Raw genomic sequence first — 19,419 nt, 5'->3', positions numbered from 1 at the left:
AGCCGGGTCAGCCGGGCCCGCGGGGAGCCCGGCCGGCGGGGAGCCGGATCAGCCGGGCCCGCGGGGAGCCGGATCAGCCGGGCCCGCGGGGCCGGGAGCCGGGGGGTGCGCCGGGCTGCCGGGGGCCGGCAGTGCTGGGCGGGCCAGGGGTGGTCGGCCGGGGCCGGCACCCCAGGGCCCGAGCTGACCCAGGCTGGAAACGCCGGGGGGCCAGCCTGGGCCGCGCCTCCTCCCCCCACACCCGCCTTACCTGCTTCAGGCTTCCCGCTTATCAAATATTCGCGGGAAGCAGGGGAGGGGGCGGAGACTTTGGGGAGGGGGCGGGGTTGGGCGGGGCTGGGGGCGGGGCCGTGGGCCGTGGAGTGTCCTCCATTTGGAGGCACAAAATATGGTAACCCTACTCTCCCCCGTCTGTTCTGGCAAGACAGCTCCCTCCTCCATACTGCCGGGGCGTCAGCAGGGGAGGTTAGACAGTCTCTCTGCTCACAGTTCTGGTGCCTGCAGCCACAGAGGCCCCCAGACACTGGGCGGAGCGATGCAGGGAAAGTCCTGCCCTGCCCCTGCACCTCTCTGGGCAGGTGGACAGAATCGTTTTGGGCTGCAGCCCCACAGCAGGTACCCCCGGCGTCAATCAGGCCAGGCCCCACAGAAAGCGAAAGTAGGGAAAGCAGCACTGTCTGGTGCTGCGATTGCTCTCCCTTGGGTCTCTCACCCATGCTACTCGCAGTACCTGTCGAGAGCTCTGTCCACCGGAGAGGGCTCGGGATCTTTGGAGCATTAGCAGTAAAGGTGATTTGCTCCGGCTAGATTTGCCATTCCTAGCTGTGCCCTGCCAGACATGGTGGATCACAGATACGGCATAAGCACCACCCAGCCTTTTCAGTGAGGCCACGCGGCGGTACCACACTGGGCAGCACTAGGCCTCAGAGTCAGGCCTGGGTGTTTTTCTTTGGTGACTCGATTTTAGCCTCCCATGAATGTTGTCCCAGAGCGGGGTCCGAGATTCCAATGAACCAACACAGGCAGCTAAAAACAAAAAAACCCACCAGCAAGTGTGTGTTCCCAGCCTGCACTACGAGGTGCTCAAACCTACACTCGACAGTACAGAACCAGTCGCAGACTGGGCATGCGTCTGCACAGCAACCCGGACGGAAAGTCAGCGCTCCACACGCCTGCTTCAGACACCCCACTTCCCAGGCAGGCACCTGCTGCATGACACAAGAGTGATAGAGAAGATGTGAAGTAGTGAGAGCACGGGGTAGAGTCAGGGGACTTTTAGGAATCATGAGGGCAAGGTGTGGAGGGGGGTGGGGGGCAAGGCGGCACTGCCCCTGCTCTGCAGGTAGAGCATACATCATGTTCAGCTCTCAACCACACCCAGAACAAACTCTCCAGAAAACAAACTTGAAAAAGAAAAGCAACATAAGAATGGCCCCACTGGGTCAGACTAAAGGCCCATTTAGCCCAGTATCTGTCTTCCGACAGTGCCCAATGCCAGGTGCCCCAGAGGGAATGAACAGAACAGGGAATCATTAAGTGATCCATCCCCTGTCGCTCATTCCCAGGTTCTGGCAAACGGAGGCAAGGGACACCATCCCTGTCCATCCTGGCTAATAGCCATTGATGGACCTACCCTCCATGAACTTATCTAGTTCTTTTTTGAACTGTTATAGTCTTGGCCTTCACAACACCCTCAGGCAAGGAGTTCCACAGGTTGACTGTGCGTTGTGTGAAGAAATACTTCCTTTTGTTTGTTTTAAACTTGCTGCCTATTAATTTCCTTTGGTGACCTCTAGTTCTTGTGTTATGAGGAGTAAATAACACTTCCTTGTTCACTTTCTCCACACCAGTCAAGATTTTATAGACCTCTATCAGATCCCCCCTTAGTCGTCTCTTTTCCAAGCTGAACAGTCCCTGTTTTATTAATCTCTCCTCATACAGAAGCCGTTCCATCCCCCTAATAATTTCTGTTGCCATTTTCCGAACCTTTTCCAATTCCAATAGATCGTTTTTGAGATGGGAAGGACACATCTGCACGCAGTGTTCAGGGTGTGGGCATCATCATTTATGCACCAGCGCTGTTCCACCAGCATCCATAGGCAGAGGCTGCAGAGAGAGCCCCTGAGCTAACCCCAGTCTGTAATCCCCTCAACATACTCCGTACTCCAGGGGTGGCCAACCTGTGGCTCTTCAGAGGTTAATATGCGGCTCCTTGCATAGGCACTGACTCCGGGGCTGGAGCTATAGACGCCAACTTTCCAATGGGCCGGGGGTGCTCACTGCTCAACCCCTGGCTCTGCCCCAGGCCCCCCCCCACTCCACTCCTTCTCCCAAGGCCCCTGCCCCTTCCCCTGAGTCTGCCATGCCCTTGCTCCTCCTCCCCCCCGCCCCCAACCCTCCTGCACACCACCCAACAGCTGATCGCGGCGGGCGGGAGGCGCAGGGATGGAGGGTTAGGTGCTGATCGGCGGTGCTGCTGGTGGGTGGGAGACACTGGGGACTGGGGGGGAGCTGATGGGGGGCTGCTGACTTATCACTGTGTCTCTTTGGCAATGCGCATTGGTAAATTCTGGTTCCTTCTCAGGTTCAGGTTGGCCACCCTTGCCTTACTCCAACACCCATATACCTACACATAGAGCTGGGTGGTAGCACTGGGTATAGTACAGGAACTCTGCTAGGGAATTGGCTGATAACTTCCTGCCAGTGGCGGATGAAGATAAACGTGTCCATGCCAGTCCTCTCCAGACTACCAGCTGTCTTCAGCACCACTGCTCGCAGCCCCTAGCAAAGCACCACAAGTTTCTGTCTTGTGCCCCCTCTGGTTAACATGCAGATGGGGTTGTCAAGAAGGTTAATGTCAGGTCTTCCGTATGCTGGTGGCACACAGTCCTAGCTGATGCCTGACCCTGCTGGTGGAATAACTCAGTGCCCAAAGGAGCCCAGGCTAACCAGGACACTTGTAATGCCCAGAGAAGGGGAGAGGTAAGCGGAAGTGGCCAAAGTTCTCTCAGCACCCCTGGCGGATGGATTGCGCCTGCCCTTCAGTACTTTCAGTGTCACCCCGTTTTGAGACCTCCACGTGGCTTCTCAGCAGTGTCGAATGAGGGAGCAGCCTGCCTTTTCTGGAAGCGTGGCCCTTTATCCGCCTCTTAGTCCCAGCAAGTTTTGATTCCTGCTATTGCAGCTAATGCAGAATGTGGTGTCCAGGCTCTGCGGAGGGGACTCCTGGGCAGCCCACAGTTTGCCTGGATACCAGATGATTTCTTGGTGACGTTTAAGGTGCTGGTTGTGATCAATAAAGCCCTAAATGACGGAGGTCCTGGCTACCTGAGAGACACCCCCTTCCCTACGCGATGCTACGGTGGTTATGGTCATCACAGCCTGGGAGAGAACAGCCCCCAGTGATCACTCAGCAATGATCTCACAGTGGAAAGGGAGAGACGCAGGGTGCTCTGGGGGAGGGTTCCTTAGCCGTGGTTTGGCAGAGCCCAGATTTGGGGAGCTGTAGGGCAAACCGTTAGTTGTCTGTTCTCCCAGGCTGTCTCTGGGGATTGGGGTCAGGGAGCAGATGGGAGCTTACTCTGGTGCGGAGGAGACCCCTAGAGAGCAATGGTGGAGCACTGTCTGTGTTTGTTAATTCTGTGGCATCCAGAGAGCTGGGGCTGGCTGTGAGCACTGGGGTTCCCCGTGCACTTGGGCAGGGGCCCCTCTGCTTTCCAAGCTGTGACTCTGGTGGGTTTAAAGCATGTAAGTGCCAGGAGACTCACACATCCGTGTCTAGAAACGGGAATTCGCTCCCAGACCCCAACGCACAGCAGCAACCCACCTTGTTAGTACCTTTGCTAACCACCAAGGAAGCCCTGGGAAATCACCTCTGTGCCACGGCCCCTTTGTGCCAGCCCAAGCAGTGTGCCAAAGTCCACGAGTCCCCTCCCTCTCAGGGAACAGCCCTGCTGCGGGAGGTCCACTGTGGGAGTGGAGCGCTGGCTCTGCACCTCCCTTAGGAGCGGGAAGCTCTTTGGATAGGCGCCCCCAGAGGCAGGAAGGGGGCCCAGGCAGGACATTCCTGTGCCCTGGCTGTTCTGAGCTGCTGCAATCGCTCAAAGGCACAAGCTCGGGCCGCCCTCAGGGCTCTATAGAAACTCCATGGGGCCTGCACTGTGGGCTGAGCTGGGCCCAGCAGCCCTGGGGGGTGAGGCATGAGCCCCCCGCCCCCCGCGCCGGCCAAACATCTGCTCCTCGACACTGTTCACCAGGCATGCTGTTAAAAACTTGCGTTTTCTACATTGTTCAGCCCCGGTTTACCGTTCTCAAGGATGCACCCGGTATGACCTCCGGGACGAGCAAAGGAACAGGACAGTTGGAGCAGAGGCTCTGCAGGAAAAGCCTTTATCAGACCTACTGAGGCAGACAAGTACAGAGCCACCCTGTCAGAAGCAGTGGACGCTTGTTCTGAATGGGGGGCAGAGAGATGGGGGGGGAGGAGGCGCCGCAGGGGCTGCTCCAGCCCTGGGGGGGCCTGCTCTTGCCTCTGCCCCGTGGCTGCGGTTTCCAGTGAAGACTATCTGGCCAGCTCAGTGCGGTGCAAGTGCATAGAAAGAAGGTAAATCTCCTGGGGTCTGGGCAGAGCCAGCAGGCGGAGGGGCTGGCTGACTAGGTATGTTGAATGCGTTGACCAACATCTGAAAATAGCTCACCAAGGAAAATCCCCCCAGACGCAGGTCAGAGGAAAGCCCGGGAATGCGCAGAGTCCTGCTCACAAGAGAAGCCCCTACCCAAGTCCCTTCCTGCTTGCACGGCATTGCCCACCAGTTCCTTTGTTCCTCTCTTTTCTCGGCGTGCTCATTAGAGGGCCGGAGACACATTTCACAAGAGTTGGGTGCACCCCACGGTCCTGACAAAGCTCCAAATAGGGTAATTATATTCTCCCATCCTCACTTCCCCCTGCAGTTCTAGCTGCCCACGGTATCCCTTCACTTCCTGTCCTAAACTGATGCCTGCTGTTTCCAGGCATGTTAAACAGCTTTCCCGTTTCACTGCCCTGGCCGTGGCTGCATTTCAGCAGTGTCATGATTCGTGGGTGTGTGCCGTCTGTCTATATAGATATGTATGGACCATATGGGGAGCCAGCAAGGGCTCCGGTATTTAGGATGCCTAGCACGCACTGGGAACGCCTGGGAGCTGTCACAACTACTGCAGTGGCAGGGAGAGACCCACCCGTACTATGTTCCCCTGCATCTGACCATGCTGGACTTGGCCCGTGGCCCCAGCAGCCCATGCCCCACTCTGAGAGCACCCCAAGGGGCAGGAAGTCCCCCAATCCCAGGGGCAGAGGGAAGAGAGGGAAGTCCAGACCTCACTCTGGTGCCACCATGTGGGGCAAGAGTCTCTCACCGCTGCACTGGGATCCTCTTGACTACGCTCCAGACACACCACGGGCACCAGAGGCCTGTCTTCCTCCTGGGAAAGCAGCCGTCTCATGCCGCTAGCCCTGTAGCTCCACTGACAGCAGGCTGTGCTGGGGCTCAAACCCTGCCGTTACAGTTGCACACAATGGGGTTTATTTTTACCATTTACAGATAACCCAGGACATTCCAGAAAAAGGGGATGTCAAAAGAAGGATAGCCAGGCTGCAGGGCCAAGCACTTGAAACTCATGACATGCCAGATATAGAGCTGCCCCCTTGTGTGCACGCACTATTTAATTACATGAGCACGCACTATTTCTTCCCCAGGATCAGGCCTCACTCAGTGCACAGCATAGGCACACCAAGGGGCAGAATTAAGGTGGCACAAACCACCATAAACCTGGCACTTCCCACCTGTCAAGTGCTTGACTGCGGCCAGCTCTAGGGTGAAGGTTGGCTGCTATTAACCGTGCACACAACACTGCACAGTGCGTTCATGGCTCTGCTGTCCCTTGGTTCTCCTCTCACCTCTTTGACGGTACTTCCAGCATCCCTTGAGTAGGTCCTATCTCTGTTCCCACTAGGCTTTGTCCTTGGTCCCCTGATCGTCTAGCTGCACATCTTACTCTGGAGCGGCCTCATCTGCTTGCACGGATTCAGCCATGGTATCATATTGGTGCTGAGGACTCTGCCCAGCCCTGTGCCCGTCTCTCTGACAACACCTGAGTAGCCCACGGCCAGGCTACACTCAACACGGCTAAAACAGGGCTCCCTATTCTCCACAACCTACTCCCCACTTCTGCCATCACCACCGCGCTCCTCGCCATCTCGCAGGGCCAGGAACTTGAGAGCATTTTCAGCTCCTCCCTCCCACCCTAGCTGTAACTAGCTTTGCTGTTTCTCCCTCCAGGAGCCTTCCCTTCCATCCCAGCAGCTCAGACATGTCCCTGCCCTGGGCATATCCCACTGTGATTACTGCAGCTTCCTCTCCCACCCGATTCCCTCATCCCTCTCCTCTTTGAATCCTTCCCGTGACTCCCCCTTGCCTTGAGCATCAAGCTCAGCGGCTCATCTTCTCCGTCTACGCGATGCACAGCTCTGCCTGCACCTCCTGGCACATCCTACCTTGTACTCTTTGTGCTGGCAATGATTTTATCCCCCTTCTTCCTTCTCCTACCCATGGCTTTGTGCCTCCTTCCATCATGCTCCTGTGCACCGACCAAACTCCCAGTCCTAGTGTACCAGGCCTCTTGCTCATTCAAACCTGTCCTAGCGAATCAATTCTGCCATGAGACCAGAGACATAGGTCAGGAAAAATCCCTCTCCAACTCAGTGACATGTGTCTGGGGAAAATGAAGAAGAATAGCTAACAGCACCACGGGCTATGCAGAGTGTCTTCTCCTCTCTGTGTCAGTTCCTCAGACAGGGACTGTTTTTATCCGCTTCTTGAAACTCATGACATGCCAGATACAAGCTGCCCCCTTGTGTGCACGCACCAGGAGACGGCCTTTAGTTACATGAGCACGCACTATTTCTTCCCCAGGATCATGCCTGACTCAGTGCACAGCGCCTGGCACGCTGGCAAGAATGAGGAACATGCTCCAAGAAATGGCAAAGTGTGCAAAGGTTTTCAGAGGGGACCGGTAGCCAAAATCTCGGAGCACACATGCATTTGTGTTTCTATCCTGGGCAGCAACTGGAAGGTTGTAGTCACTGTCCGTGAAATTAACCTGCTGCTTTGAGACATTTTTACTTTTGGACTCTGTTATCTGGGTTTGGATAAAGGCTCCTTCCTGCTTCAGTAACAGAAAGCCAGGCACACACACACACACACACACACACACTAGCAGCAACCACACGCTGATAGATTCAGTCATTCGTAAGGGCAGTCTAATCCCCTTGGAGAGGAGGAGTGAGAGACTGCCATCCTTTCCAACACCTGGGAGATGCTGGGACAGGACGGTAGTTCGATAGCTAAATGGATAACTCCAGGAAGGTACTGCTGTAAGAAGACAGGACTGCAGCTAATCTCACGTGTAAGGAGCAAACAGAACTGGAGGCCAGGCTCACAGAGGTCCAAGGGAGTTCAGTGGGACCAGGAGTGGGTCCTGTATGTACACAATAACACCTGTGGCTATCGCTAGCCGGTCCTGCAGTGAGTGGCACCTCCGCAGACACCCTGCACGGCTCAGCAGATGCACTCGCACGCACGCTGCCTGGTCAGAGCGTTCACAGACTCTCAGGATTCCCGGAGTTAGCTCACGGCACGCAGGCCGTGCTGGGCAGACGGAGCCCCTCCACTCACCAAGTGCTGCTGGGGCTGTTGGAACAGCCAGCTGCCAGGCCGGCGCAAGCCAAGTCCCACCAGATGTTTCTGAGGGAGGGCTGGATAAAAGCATGCGGGGCTCAGGGCCCTTAGCTCTACACAGCTCCTTTCCTCCACCACAGGGCTGTCACGGAGAGCTTTCCTCCCAACTGCCGCCCTCCTCCCCACCCATTCACGTCTCACGCAGGAGTCCGTGGAGGCTGCATGACTGCCCAGTGCACGGTCTTCCCCTCAGAGCTGTGCCGTGCACCGAGAGGCAGTTGTAGGAGCTAAGCATGGCTGGAAGTGAGAGGGAAAACCAACCATTCAACCAAACCCAGCCCTGGCCGGCAGCGCTGATTGGCCACGCACCTGGATCCAAGCCCAGGCACTCAGGGAGCGGCTAGGAAGGGGTAATTTGGAGCACAAGGAACATGGGAGAAGACTGCATCTGGCAGCCCGCTGGAGACGGGGGCCGCCTGGCACGTTAGCAGCAAGTTACCCACAAGCCCATTATCTCCGGGTCTCCTGCCACTGCTGTATCTGTCCCTGGCGAGCCCTCGCCCATAACTGCAGGCCCAGCTCCCGGGAGCAGATGCACAGCAGAGCTTGCAGCTGACACAGGTTCGACGTGCGCCTGTCCCTGGCCCCCTGCACGTGGTTTGTCCTGTGACTGTTTCCAGTGGTTCTATCCACCCACAGTGGCTACAGCCCCACACAGCAGCACACAGATGTCCACAGGTACAGCCCGGCAGACTGCACTGTGCAGGGCCTCGAGGGGTTGGGAGGAGATGGGCCACCTGGGACTGCTCGCTGGCCCAATGGAGGGTCCCATGGGGCGAGGCGTGGTCTTACTATGTCCTGGGCATGTCTTTGGGAGCGTCCCTGGGTCAGTTTGCTGCTTGGGGAGCCTCACGGCCATGCAAATACCAGCCCCTGGCAGAAGCGCACATCTGTCCCTAGCATTGTACTCTCCCTGGCGTGGGGACAGCCCTTTCCTGAACGTCTGGGAGACATAGGGCACTTACCGAGCACGCCTGCAAACCACCCACCCCTAACAACAACAACGGGTCTGGGCATCCGCTTTGCAGTGTGTATGTGCATGCAGACACGTGTGTGTATGCGTGTGTATGTCTGCAGGTGTGTGTTTGTTCAGACAGATGGTGATTACCGGGGGGAGGGGAGTTCACGTACACACTTCCGTGTTCTTAACCGAGTTTCATTTTCAAAGAGCTGTTTTGTGACCTGCCCCAAGCCGGCTCTGGGTCAGATCCGAGACCGTCTGAGCACCACCGCTGCTGCCCTCTGGCCTGCCTAGGTCCAGGGCGGGGGACTGAGAGATGACCCTGCCTGCTCTCACTGACACACCCAGCTGCCATGACGAGCGCCTCACCTTCCGCCCGCCCTTGCCCTGACACGGCTCCAACGGACCCGGAGCAGGTGGAGATGGTCACAAGACACGCTGAGCACTGGTGTGATCTGACCAGTACTGGGAGCACCTCTGGCATGTCAGCCTGGACAGGGCGAGTTTACAAAGGCACCAATGCTGGGATCAGCAAAATTCCCGAGTGCAGCTGGGGCTTGCCCAGATGGCGCCTTTCCTAAGCTAGACAAGGAGGGTACGGGGCAGAGAAGGAGACCAGCGCAGTGGGTGAGCTGCGGTTCATTTGCACGTCTTACCTGTCTCTGAGGACCGGTCGGTTCGGACTCCCGTCTGTGCTGTCGGAGAGCTGGTGCTGAGTGTAACGATAACTGGGCCGGGCTTCCTGGCTGCTGTTCGGGTCTGGTGTCAGATACCGTTTGACAGTGTCCTTCGTGCCTGTGTGAACTGTCTTCCTCAGTCACAGGCTGCATCCCCCATGTTCTCCCTTCGTGGACCTTCGGCCGGACGGCGGCTTCTGCCCCCAATCGCCTCCTCTCCTCGCCCTCTTCAATCGGCCTAAGCTCCTCGGGCTCTTCGTCTGTAGTTCCAGAAGTGCTCGGCTCAGCACCCGGGTGAAAGTCCTTCAGCTCTGTCTCTTTATCAATGATAACCCACTCCTTGCTATCAAAGTCCTCCTCCTCCGCCAGCGGCACGGAGCGGAAAGCATTGCTGAGGGCCTCGTGCTCCACGGAAGCAGACACATCCATCCTGCCGCTCGCCTGACGGTCTACTTGGCCAGTGTCGATGGACAGCATCTGTGCTGGTTGGGAGGAACACACCAGCCGGGAAGGGGAACAAGGTAAGTCCACGCGAGATCTGAAAACAAGACAAAGAAACCAAGATTTGAGCCAAGATTTAGGATCATAAGGACATTAGGAGCCAACACATAACCCACGTGGTCTCTCAGAAAACCCATGTGATCCCTTCCCAATTCTCTGCCATACACCCAAGCAATATATAACCCAGCTTAACCCAAAACATGTAACTAGAACCTACAATGATATAAAGAAATCCCCTCCAAATTGCTTTAGGATTAGGGCCAACTTCATGTCTTTTCCTTTTAAATGACTACAAGGAGAATATGGGAGTTACACACCACTGGGAAACACCCCTTCAGGCTGCTCTCCTTCTGGTCAGTCTGTTTACAGGAGCACCGTAGTTTCCTGGCCCCATGCTTCCTGTAACCTGATGACCAGTCCTCTAACCCAGACTACAAAAGTGCCTTGAAGACAGAGGGAATACTAGATGCTCATTTCATATCAGGGCTTTTTACAGCCTTCCCAGAGGAGCAGTGGGGCAAAAAAACCTAACTGGCTTCAAGATTGAGCTTGACAAGTTTATGGAGGGGATGGTCTGATCATAGAATCATAGAATATCAGGGTTGGAAGGGACCTCAGGAGGTCATCTAGTCCAACCCCCTGCTCAAAGCAGGACCAACCCCAACTAATGGGACTGTCTACAATGGCATGTGGCCCATCGGCAACTGCTAGTAGCAAAAATCCCCAACTGCTGGAGTCGGGACACTGGATGGGCAGGACTCTGAGTTACTACAGAGAATTCTTTCCCAGATATCTGTCTGGCAGGTCTTGCCCACGTGCTCAGGGTCTAACTGATTGCCATATTTGGGGTCAGGAAGGAATTTCCCCTCGGGTCAGATTGGCAGAAATCCTGGGAGGTGTTTTTTGTGCCTTTCTCTGCAGCATGGGGCACGGGTCACTTGCAGGTTTAAACTAGTATCAGTGGAGGATTCTCTATAACTTGAAGTCTTTAAACCATGATTTGAGGACTACAGTAACTCAGTCGGAGGTTATGGTCTATTACAGCAGTGGGTAGGCGAGGTCTGTGGCTTGCAGTGTGCAGGAGGTCAGACTAGATGATCACGATGGTCCCTTCTGATCTTAAAGTCTATGAGAGTTTGACTTCAGGTGCACATGCGCCCCATGCATGTTTGATCAGAGATTTTCAGTAGCAGTGCTCATTTGGCCCACATATGCACCCTATACATCCTCATACCCTACACTAAGACTATCTAGGGCTGCATGGGTGAACTCCCCTCAGTTCTTTCTCCACCCCAAAGTCCCTCAGAGGAAACTCTAAAGCAAAGGGAAAGAAGGCTGGGTAGTGGAGCACCCACAGGGGGGACACATCTCAAAGAACTCCAGTTACTGTGTAGGGCAAGTAAATCGAGGTTACTTATCTGTAACTGGAGGGTCTTCAAGATGTGTGGCCCCTATCTGTCTTCCACATGTGACTACACATGCGCACCATGAGCCTGAGTCTGGAGATTTTTAGTAGCAGTGTCCGTTGGTCCCTATGTCTAGTTCACACATGGGAGATTTGCAAGCAACAGTCAAACAGAAGGTGGGTGCGAGGCCACAGAAGTGATGGCTGACTGGAATACTGCCATCCCCACAGCTGTGTCTGTCGTAGAAGACTGGACCAAAGCGTAATGATTAAGGAGCTCCAGGTAGCTGCCCGACATATCTCCAGTAGAGGTATGTCTCTCAGACATGCAGCAAAGGTTGCTTGTGCTCTGATGGAATGAGACCTCACTCCCTCCAGGAGAGGGATGCGAGCTAGTTGGTAGCAAAGGATAATGCAGTCAGAGATCCATTTAAAAAGTCTCTGTGCAAACAGAGCTTGACACCTTGATTTCTCTGCTATTGACACAAAAAGTCTAGGCATCTTTCTAAGTGCTTTTGTTCTCTGTAGATAAAAGGCCAGCACTCTTCAGACATCTAGAGAATGAAGCAGCCTTTCCTTATCAGACTCATGTAGTTTTGGAAAAAAAAAATTGGTAAGTGGGTTCTTTCTCTCATGTGCAACTCTGAAATTACTTTAGGGATGAATTCCAGGTGGGGGTGAAGGAAGATCTTTCCTTTATGAAAGGTATATATGGTAGGTCTGCCATGAGTGCTCCTAGTTCACTAATTCTTCTAGCTGTTGTGATGGCAACTAGGAAGGCAACTTTCACCGAGAGGTGGGACACAGAGCATGTGGCTAAAGGTTCGATGGGAGGTCTGGTGAGAGATGAATGAATGAGGTTGAGGTCCCATTGAGGGGTTGGCTTCAATAATGGTGGGAAGGATCTAAGAAGTCCCTTCAGGATGTAGGTGTGAGGAAAGGAGTCCCCACTCAAACTTTTTACAAGTTTTGTCCGCCAGACAAGAGAGGCTAGAACTCTGGACAGAATTATTACTTTGGCAATGATGCTGACTTTTTCTGGTGAGTAGACTGGCGGAAGCCAGGTTTGACAGCAATAGAGATGGAGCCTGGCAAATGGCATCATGCGTGTGCATGAGACCTTGTGGCCAAGGAAGGAGAGGCAAGCTTTGACTGCAGTCCAAGGTCTGAGGGTGACCTGGTTTATGGGGTCTCCTTGGCATGGAATCTTTTGTTAGGTAGATAGGCTCTTGCTGCAGTCAAGTCCAAGGTCACTTCTATGAAATGTATGGACCTAGTGCGGGGGGACTCTGAATTGGTAAGGTCTTGACCAACGAGGAACCCGAGGAACCTTCTGTGACCTGGGTGAATGTGCATGTGAAAGAATGCGTCTTTCACATTGAGAGCCACAAACCATGTGCCCTCTTCCAGAGAGGGAAATATTGATGCCAATGTGATAATTCAGTCAAAAACCAGTCAGAGAACACTTCAGCCTCCCTGGTCACTCAATTACAGACCTAAAAGTCACAATTCTCCAACAAAAAAACTTCAAAAACAGACTCCAACGAGAAACTGCAGAACTGGACACCATTAAATTAGGCTTGAATAAAGACTGGGAGTAGATGGGTCATTACACAAAGTAAAAACTATTTCCCCATGCTAATTTTTCCCCCTACTGCTACTCACACCTTCTTGTCAACTGTTGGAAATGGGCCATCCTGATTATCACTACAAAAGTTTTTTTTCTCCTGCTGATAATAGACCACCTTAATTGATTAGTCTCGTTACACTTGGTATGGGAACACCCATTTTTTCACGTCCTCTGTGTATATATATCTTCCTACTGTATTTTCCACTGCATGCATCCGATGGGCTTTTAGCCCATGAAAGCTTATGCCCAAATAAATGTGTTAGTCTCTAAGGTGCAACAAGTACTCCTGCTCTTTATGTCTGAATCCTGGTGATCCCACACGTCCTTGTGTCATCAGCGGGTTCAGATTTCTATCCAAGCCACACCAGAATGGCCCCAGTGCCGAACTTCAAGGCACGCTCATTTCCTACTTCTACCCTAAACTGCTCCACTTCCTCATCACGGCCCGTGTGGCCTCGTTCCCCACGGATCTCACACCAGGTTTTCCTGTGGCCTTTGCCACTTGAAGTCAGGGCTTGTGCTCCAGATTCCCGGTGTGCTGTGCGCACACACAAGCACGCTTCTCTGCGCTCCCCCAGCCAGGAGGTGAACTGGTGAAACGAGCACGTTCAGGGACAGCAAGGTAAACCCCAGTCTAGGTGCGTCCCATTTAACTCTCAGAGTGGTGGGGCATATTTGTGTGGCTAGTGGTCCACTCCCACCTCCCTCCTGCTGCCAGCCATGGGCTGGGAACACTCTCCAGTTGCTGGACTCACCTTTGCCTTCCTCTAACAAACCTCCTGCCCTTCCAGCGGCGACTCCCTGCCCCCACCAGCGACTGACCCCCATCTCCCCTTCCTGTTGCCAAGCCTCCAGCAACCCCTCTGCACACCTGTCCTGCCATCCCAGAGCATCTAACCTCTCCCCCCGAAGCCACCCTCCTACTGTGACTCTCAAGAATGGCCCGGCCCTCGATTGCCAGCCCTTCGGACCCGCTGAGTTTCCAGCTGGGAGAGCGGCAGCATGTTGAGTGTAAAAGAGCTGGCATCATCCGGGGCTTGTTTCTCAATGCCAGCAAGATGTCAGCTAGCAAACCAGCCAGGCGTCCTCCGCACAAACGTCTCCAGGCTTCACAAGAGAGACGTGGCGGCTTTATAGAGGGACGAAGAAGAGGAGGAGCCTACGTAGGCAGCCCCTGCCTAGCGTGTCATGCCAATAACAGTACCGACAGCCAGAGAGAAACTGAGGCTGAAGAAAAATACTTTACAATATGTAACAAATCCAGCTACACCCCCTTCATTTCCCAGGGCATAGCAGAAAGGGATGCTGTGGTGTGTGAGCAAACCTTCTCTCGTGTAGATCTGCTTTGCCATCGGCAGTGGACAGGCGCTCCGACTCAGGGCTATTCACGCGACGGTATCTCAGAGAGCGCACTTGAGTGGTAGGGGAGTCTGGAGGCGCCCGTATCGGGGAGCTGGGGCAGACACCACTTCTCTGTTCCTCTTCCATCATGCACTGGGTCTGTATGGGGGAAAAACACAGAGAACGTCAAGGAGCTGATGGCAGACACGGGGGAGAACCCAGCACGGCCCACCACCTGGGACGCTCGCTCTGGGTTTGAATCTCCCCCGACTCTTCCTTCCAGAACAATACAGTCACAGCTGCCTCTCACGGCCTGTGCTGGCTGTGCTCAGAGGAACGCAGGGGCTTGTCAACACAAAAGCTATTCCACATGAAGGAAGGGTGTGAATTTTAAAGCAGAACAGCTGTCCTGGAATAACACCGTGTGTGGACCCTCTTACTTCAGACTAAGAGGATCTTTTCTGGCTCAGCTTCATGCACGTCCTCAACCAAAATTCGTGTGTTTGGAGTGAACTCGCTTTAAAAAAACCACTCTTGCAGCAGCTAAGGGAGTCGAGGTGGGCAAGGGGGAATCATCTCTGTCACACCGCCTGCCCGGGACCCCGGCGTGGCTGCCCAGAGCCTGCTCCTGTACCAGGGCTGCATTTCTGGCAGGGGCTGGGTGTTATGTAGTCCCTCGTCTTCTGGCAGTGCTCTGGGGCCCACGCCTGACCTCGGCCCTGTTGTGCTGGCAGCAGATGGTCCCTGCCCCACAGAATTTACCATCGACACAAGACGTGAGTGTAACAAGCAGGAGGGAACTGGGGAGGGAGGACAAGAGGAGTACAAAGGTTGTCGTGCTGGAACTGTACAGCAGATAATGCCCCCCAGAGTGGATGCGGCTACACCGGGTATTTCTGTAGAGGAATGGGAATAAATCAGATTGGGATAAGGCACCTTTTTAACAGCATACCTGCGTCCACAGTTGAGGTGGGACTGGTATGCCCCATCAGTGAAAAATCAGCCCCCTAAGAGACAGTGGTACAAACTGTGTGTGCAGAGCAGGTCTGACCGTGGACATATGCCAGGGGATAGAGATCATTTAGACTGTGTGTGAAACGAAGAGCTAAATAATGAACCTGCCATCCCTGCTGAGCATCAGCCCAGGATTGGCTGGCGATTTCCTGCAGCGATCACAGGAGAAGCAGGTCTGGAGGAGATGGCAGTGATTTCATGGGCTAGTCCAAGGAGGCAGCTCTCTGCACAAGGGGCGGCGAGGAAGAACGTGGGACAGAGTTGCGAAGGGCTGTAGGCCAAGGAGCCTGATGCAGCGGAGAAAGGGAGGCCAATGGGAGGCTTTGGTCAGAGTAACGGCCGACGGGGAAGCAGATCTCAGCCCAGGGTTTTGCATAGCTTGGAAGGGAGCAGGGAGGCCAGAGGCAGGTGGCTGCAGTACTGAAGGGGGAGCTACAGAGGGCCTGGCTGGGAGACAGAGAAAGGGTTGGATCTGAGAGATGTGGAGAACAGTGGCTGGTGCCTGAACGGGGGAGACAAGAGTGGGGAGTCAGAGCAGCCCCAGGGCTGCAGGACAGGGTGCCCAGGAGAACAGTGGTGGTGTCAGCAGTGGTGCAGACAGCAGTGGAGAAGGGAGAGCTTCCGACGCTGCCACAGCGTTCAGTCTGGTGCTGAAGCAACACAGGAGGCTGGGACTGAGCCGGGAAGCAGCGACGCCGCTGGGAGCTTACTTATAGTGAGCAGGAGCAGCTCCTCCTGCCCAGGGGCTGAGGACTCATCTGCAAAGCTCTGCTGCCGTGTCCTTTTGTCTGAAAACATACAGCATCCAGCTACAGCCTCTGGAATGGGATGGATCACTGGATGAGTCCCTGTTCTATTCATTCCCTCTGGGGCACCTGGCACTGGCCACTGTCGGTAGACAGGGTAGCGGGCTAGATGGACCTTTGGTCTGACCCCGTGTGGCCGTTCTTATGTTCTCTGACAGAAAGAAAAGGAGAGGCCTGAGTTTCGTGGGGCGGGATGATATGCCCCCAACCCTGCTTGGTGTCAAGCAACTGCAATTTTTGTTGAAGTCCCTGGGAGCTCCAGGGTTCTCTGGGAGGGAGGTCCTCAACTGCTTCTCCTGGAAACTGGCAAGAAACAACAGCCCACTCAGACTGATGGACGGTCCCCCTGGTCAGACTGGGGCTCCTGAAGAGGCCTCTCTTATCTATGGGTGACCTTCCGGCATGGCTCACCAGTGCTCTGGCATTCAGCACTGTCAAGATGTACCATTACTGTGCAGAAAGGAGGTCTGAATTCCCCCTTTGACATGAAGGCTCCTGGTGTAACTCACATCTATCTCTGAAGGAAATCAGACTGGCATGATAGGGGAAGCCGAGTTTTCCAGGCCCAGTACCTTGTAGGTACCATCCAGCGGGAATACAGAGAATGACGAGCAAAAGAAACCGTCGGGAAGGAATGTCTATGGCTGCCAACTGGAGCAGTCCAGAGAGGGAAATGAGACCAGCAGCACTTGCTCCAACACTAACATTTTGACACAACTCCTACATGAGCCAAAATGAGCACCCGCAAGGAAAACCACCAAGTGCCGGGGCTCTCAAGGGCGTCTCAGGCCCGAATGAGAAGCTGCAGTATATTTGGTGGCTCTTAAGAACAGGAAAAGCTGAGGTGACCTTTGGAACCAGGAGTTACAGATTTTTGTGGAATATGGTTTCCACAATATGGACGTAAGAATGTAAGACATGATGGAAACAAAGCTTCCCCACTCTAGTGTATGATCCTGCACACCAGGACTACACACCAGTCTCTAAAGGGAACATGCCAATCCACAATACTTGCATCCAAGAGTTTTAAATGAGTTGGCTGTGATGCTCTCCAGACTAGTGATGTTAATTTTTAATAAATCCTAGAATACTAAGTAGCTCCAGAGGCCTGGAAGAAAGCTAATGCCGTGCCAATATATAAAAGGCATGCATGGAATGACCCGGGTAGTGACAGGGCAGTTAGCCTGCCATTGATTCCAGGCAAAGCTACGAAAAGATTGATATGAGTTTCAATCCACAAAGACCTAAAGGATGGGAATATAATCCATGTCAATCAAAAGGCCTTCGTGGAAAAAATGAACTTGATATCATTCTTTGACAAGATCACAAGTCCAGTTGATAAAGATAACCACGTTGACATTATATACTAGGACTTAGTACCACATGACACTCTGATTAAAAAATTAGCACTAAAAATCAGTATGGCACATATGAAATGGGTGACAAACTGGCTGACAGATCTCAAACCTAACTGTTAATGTGGAATCATCATCCAATGAGAGAGTTTCTAGTGGGGTCCTGCAGGAACTGGTTCTTGGTCCAAAAATATTTGGCATTTTTATTAATGATCTGAAAGAAAATATAAAAGCCTTGGTGATGAACAGATGATGAAAGATTGGTGGGCTGGTAAATCATGATGGGAACAGGTCACTGACACAGAGTGATCTGGACCACTTGATGAGACGGCAGTAATTAATATGTGTTTTTAAACAACGAAATTCAAGGTCATTCATCTAGAAGCAAGGAATGCAGGTCATATTTACTGGATGGGGGCTCTGTCTGGGAAAGCAGTGATTAAAGGTCTTTGGGATCCTGGGGAAAACCAAGTGGACATGAGCTCCCAGTGCAATGCTGTGGCATAAGGCTAACATGAAGGAATATTGAGTGGGAGTATGGAGGTGATATTACCTCACTGGTGAGACCACTGCCAGGTACTGGGCCCATTTCTGGTTTCAAAAGGGATGCTGAAAAACTCGAAGTGCAATTCAGAGAAGAGCAACAAGGATGATTTGAGGTGTGGAAAATCTGCCTAGCAGTGAGAAACTTACGGAGCTCAAGCTATGCAGCTTATCCAAGAGAAGACAAAGAGGTGACTTGATCTCGGTTTATAAGTACCTACAAGGGAAGAAGATGTCTCATACTAAAGCAGCTTCCCAAGGGATGGGGCAAATCTTCCAAAATGGGATGTCTCAAAGACACACATTAGTTCAACCACAAGTTTTTAGGCTAGACAGCGTCACACATGTAGTGGGGAGAAAGAATTCCCTCAGGGCAGCAGCCACTGGGTGAGGTTCTCTGCCTGTTATACAGGAGGTCAGACCAGATGGTCACAGTGGTCCCTTCTGGTTTTAAATCTATGACCTGAGTTGGGCACGTACATCTCACTGCCGGACAAGAGGAAGGTTCCTTACTTTGCTGATGCTGATCCTGAGTTTGTTGCGGTTCACATCCGTCTCTTCCCAAACCTCGGTCTCGTTGAAGGCCATGTTAGGAGCCTGGCCCAGCCCTTCCACTGGCCGGCCTGGCAGGATCGGAGGAGCATTCTCTTGGTCGCTCAAGTGTTCACCCTGTAGGACATCTTCAGTGTTCTCACGCAGCAAGTCCCCAGGAACTGGAGTGACGTTAACCACCCTACAGGGGACATCAAGACAGGACAACGACTCTGATCACAGAGAGAACCAGGACTCTGATATATCCTGCACCATGGACCTGCCTCAGCGCCCCACGCCATATGTCGGAGCTGCCAGGCAGGCTGCATCAGGGGTCGTAACCTTTCCCAGGCCTGCAACCCATGCCACAACAAGTTCACGAAATTCCTCCCCTCTAGCAACAAACAAAGGAAGGGAGTCCCCCAGACCTACACATGACCTCTTGGGAGTCACAACCTCCATGCTGAGAACCCCTGCTTCAGAGAAGGTGCTGGACTCCCCAGAATGGACAATTAGGGAATAGCCTGCTGTAGGGGAAGAGTCCCCCTACCCTCAAGCCAATGGGGCTCCATAAACCTTACCCAGGTTGTCCTACCCAGTGGGACGGAGCAGGTGCTCGTCGTCCAGGTATGACAGGACTCTCACAAGCACCTAGGTGACTTCAGAGAAAATTCCAGTTGCCTCCTCTTGGATTGTGCTGCTAAACCACTCAGAAGATTCTAAACATCCCACTCGCACATGTCTATTCAAAGCAAGTGTCAGACAGGACTGAGTCAGGGTCCACCTACTCCAGTCTCCTGTCTTGGACAGGGGTCGCTACTGATGATCCAGCGGAAGGTGAAGGAATCCTGACGAGGCAGATGTGGGCTAATCTACCCAC

The 19,419-nt window shown here is 53.7% G+C and overlaps 1 protein-coding gene across 2 annotated transcripts in view; it reads right to left on the bottom strand.

Moving 5' to 3' along the window:
* TTBK1 (tau tubulin kinase 1) overlaps positions 1-19,419 on the bottom strand; it is a 152,125-nt gene that overhangs the window by 32,613 nt on the left and 100,093 nt on the right. For both annotated transcript variants that reach the window (XM_034764007.1, XM_034764008.1), the window contains 3 exons: positions 18,522-18,741; positions 14,274-14,449; positions 9,393-9,951 (listed from right to left, as the gene is read on the bottom strand). In XM_034764007.1, the coding sequence (XP_034619898.1) occupies positions 9,393-9,951; positions 14,274-14,449; positions 18,522-18,741 (955 nt within the window). The remainder of the gene's footprint in view (positions 1-9,392; positions 9,952-14,273; positions 14,450-18,521; positions 18,742-19,419) is intronic.

Source organism: Trachemys scripta, chromosome 3 (genome assembly GCF_013100865.1).
Source record: "Trachemys scripta elegans isolate TJP31775 chromosome 3, CAS_Tse_1.0, whole genome shotgun sequence".
Lineage (NCBI taxonomy): Eukaryota > Metazoa > Chordata > Testudines > Emydidae > Trachemys > Trachemys scripta.
The sequence above is the reverse complement of the archived record's forward strand: the minus strand, read 5'-3'. Positions and strand labels throughout refer to the sequence as shown.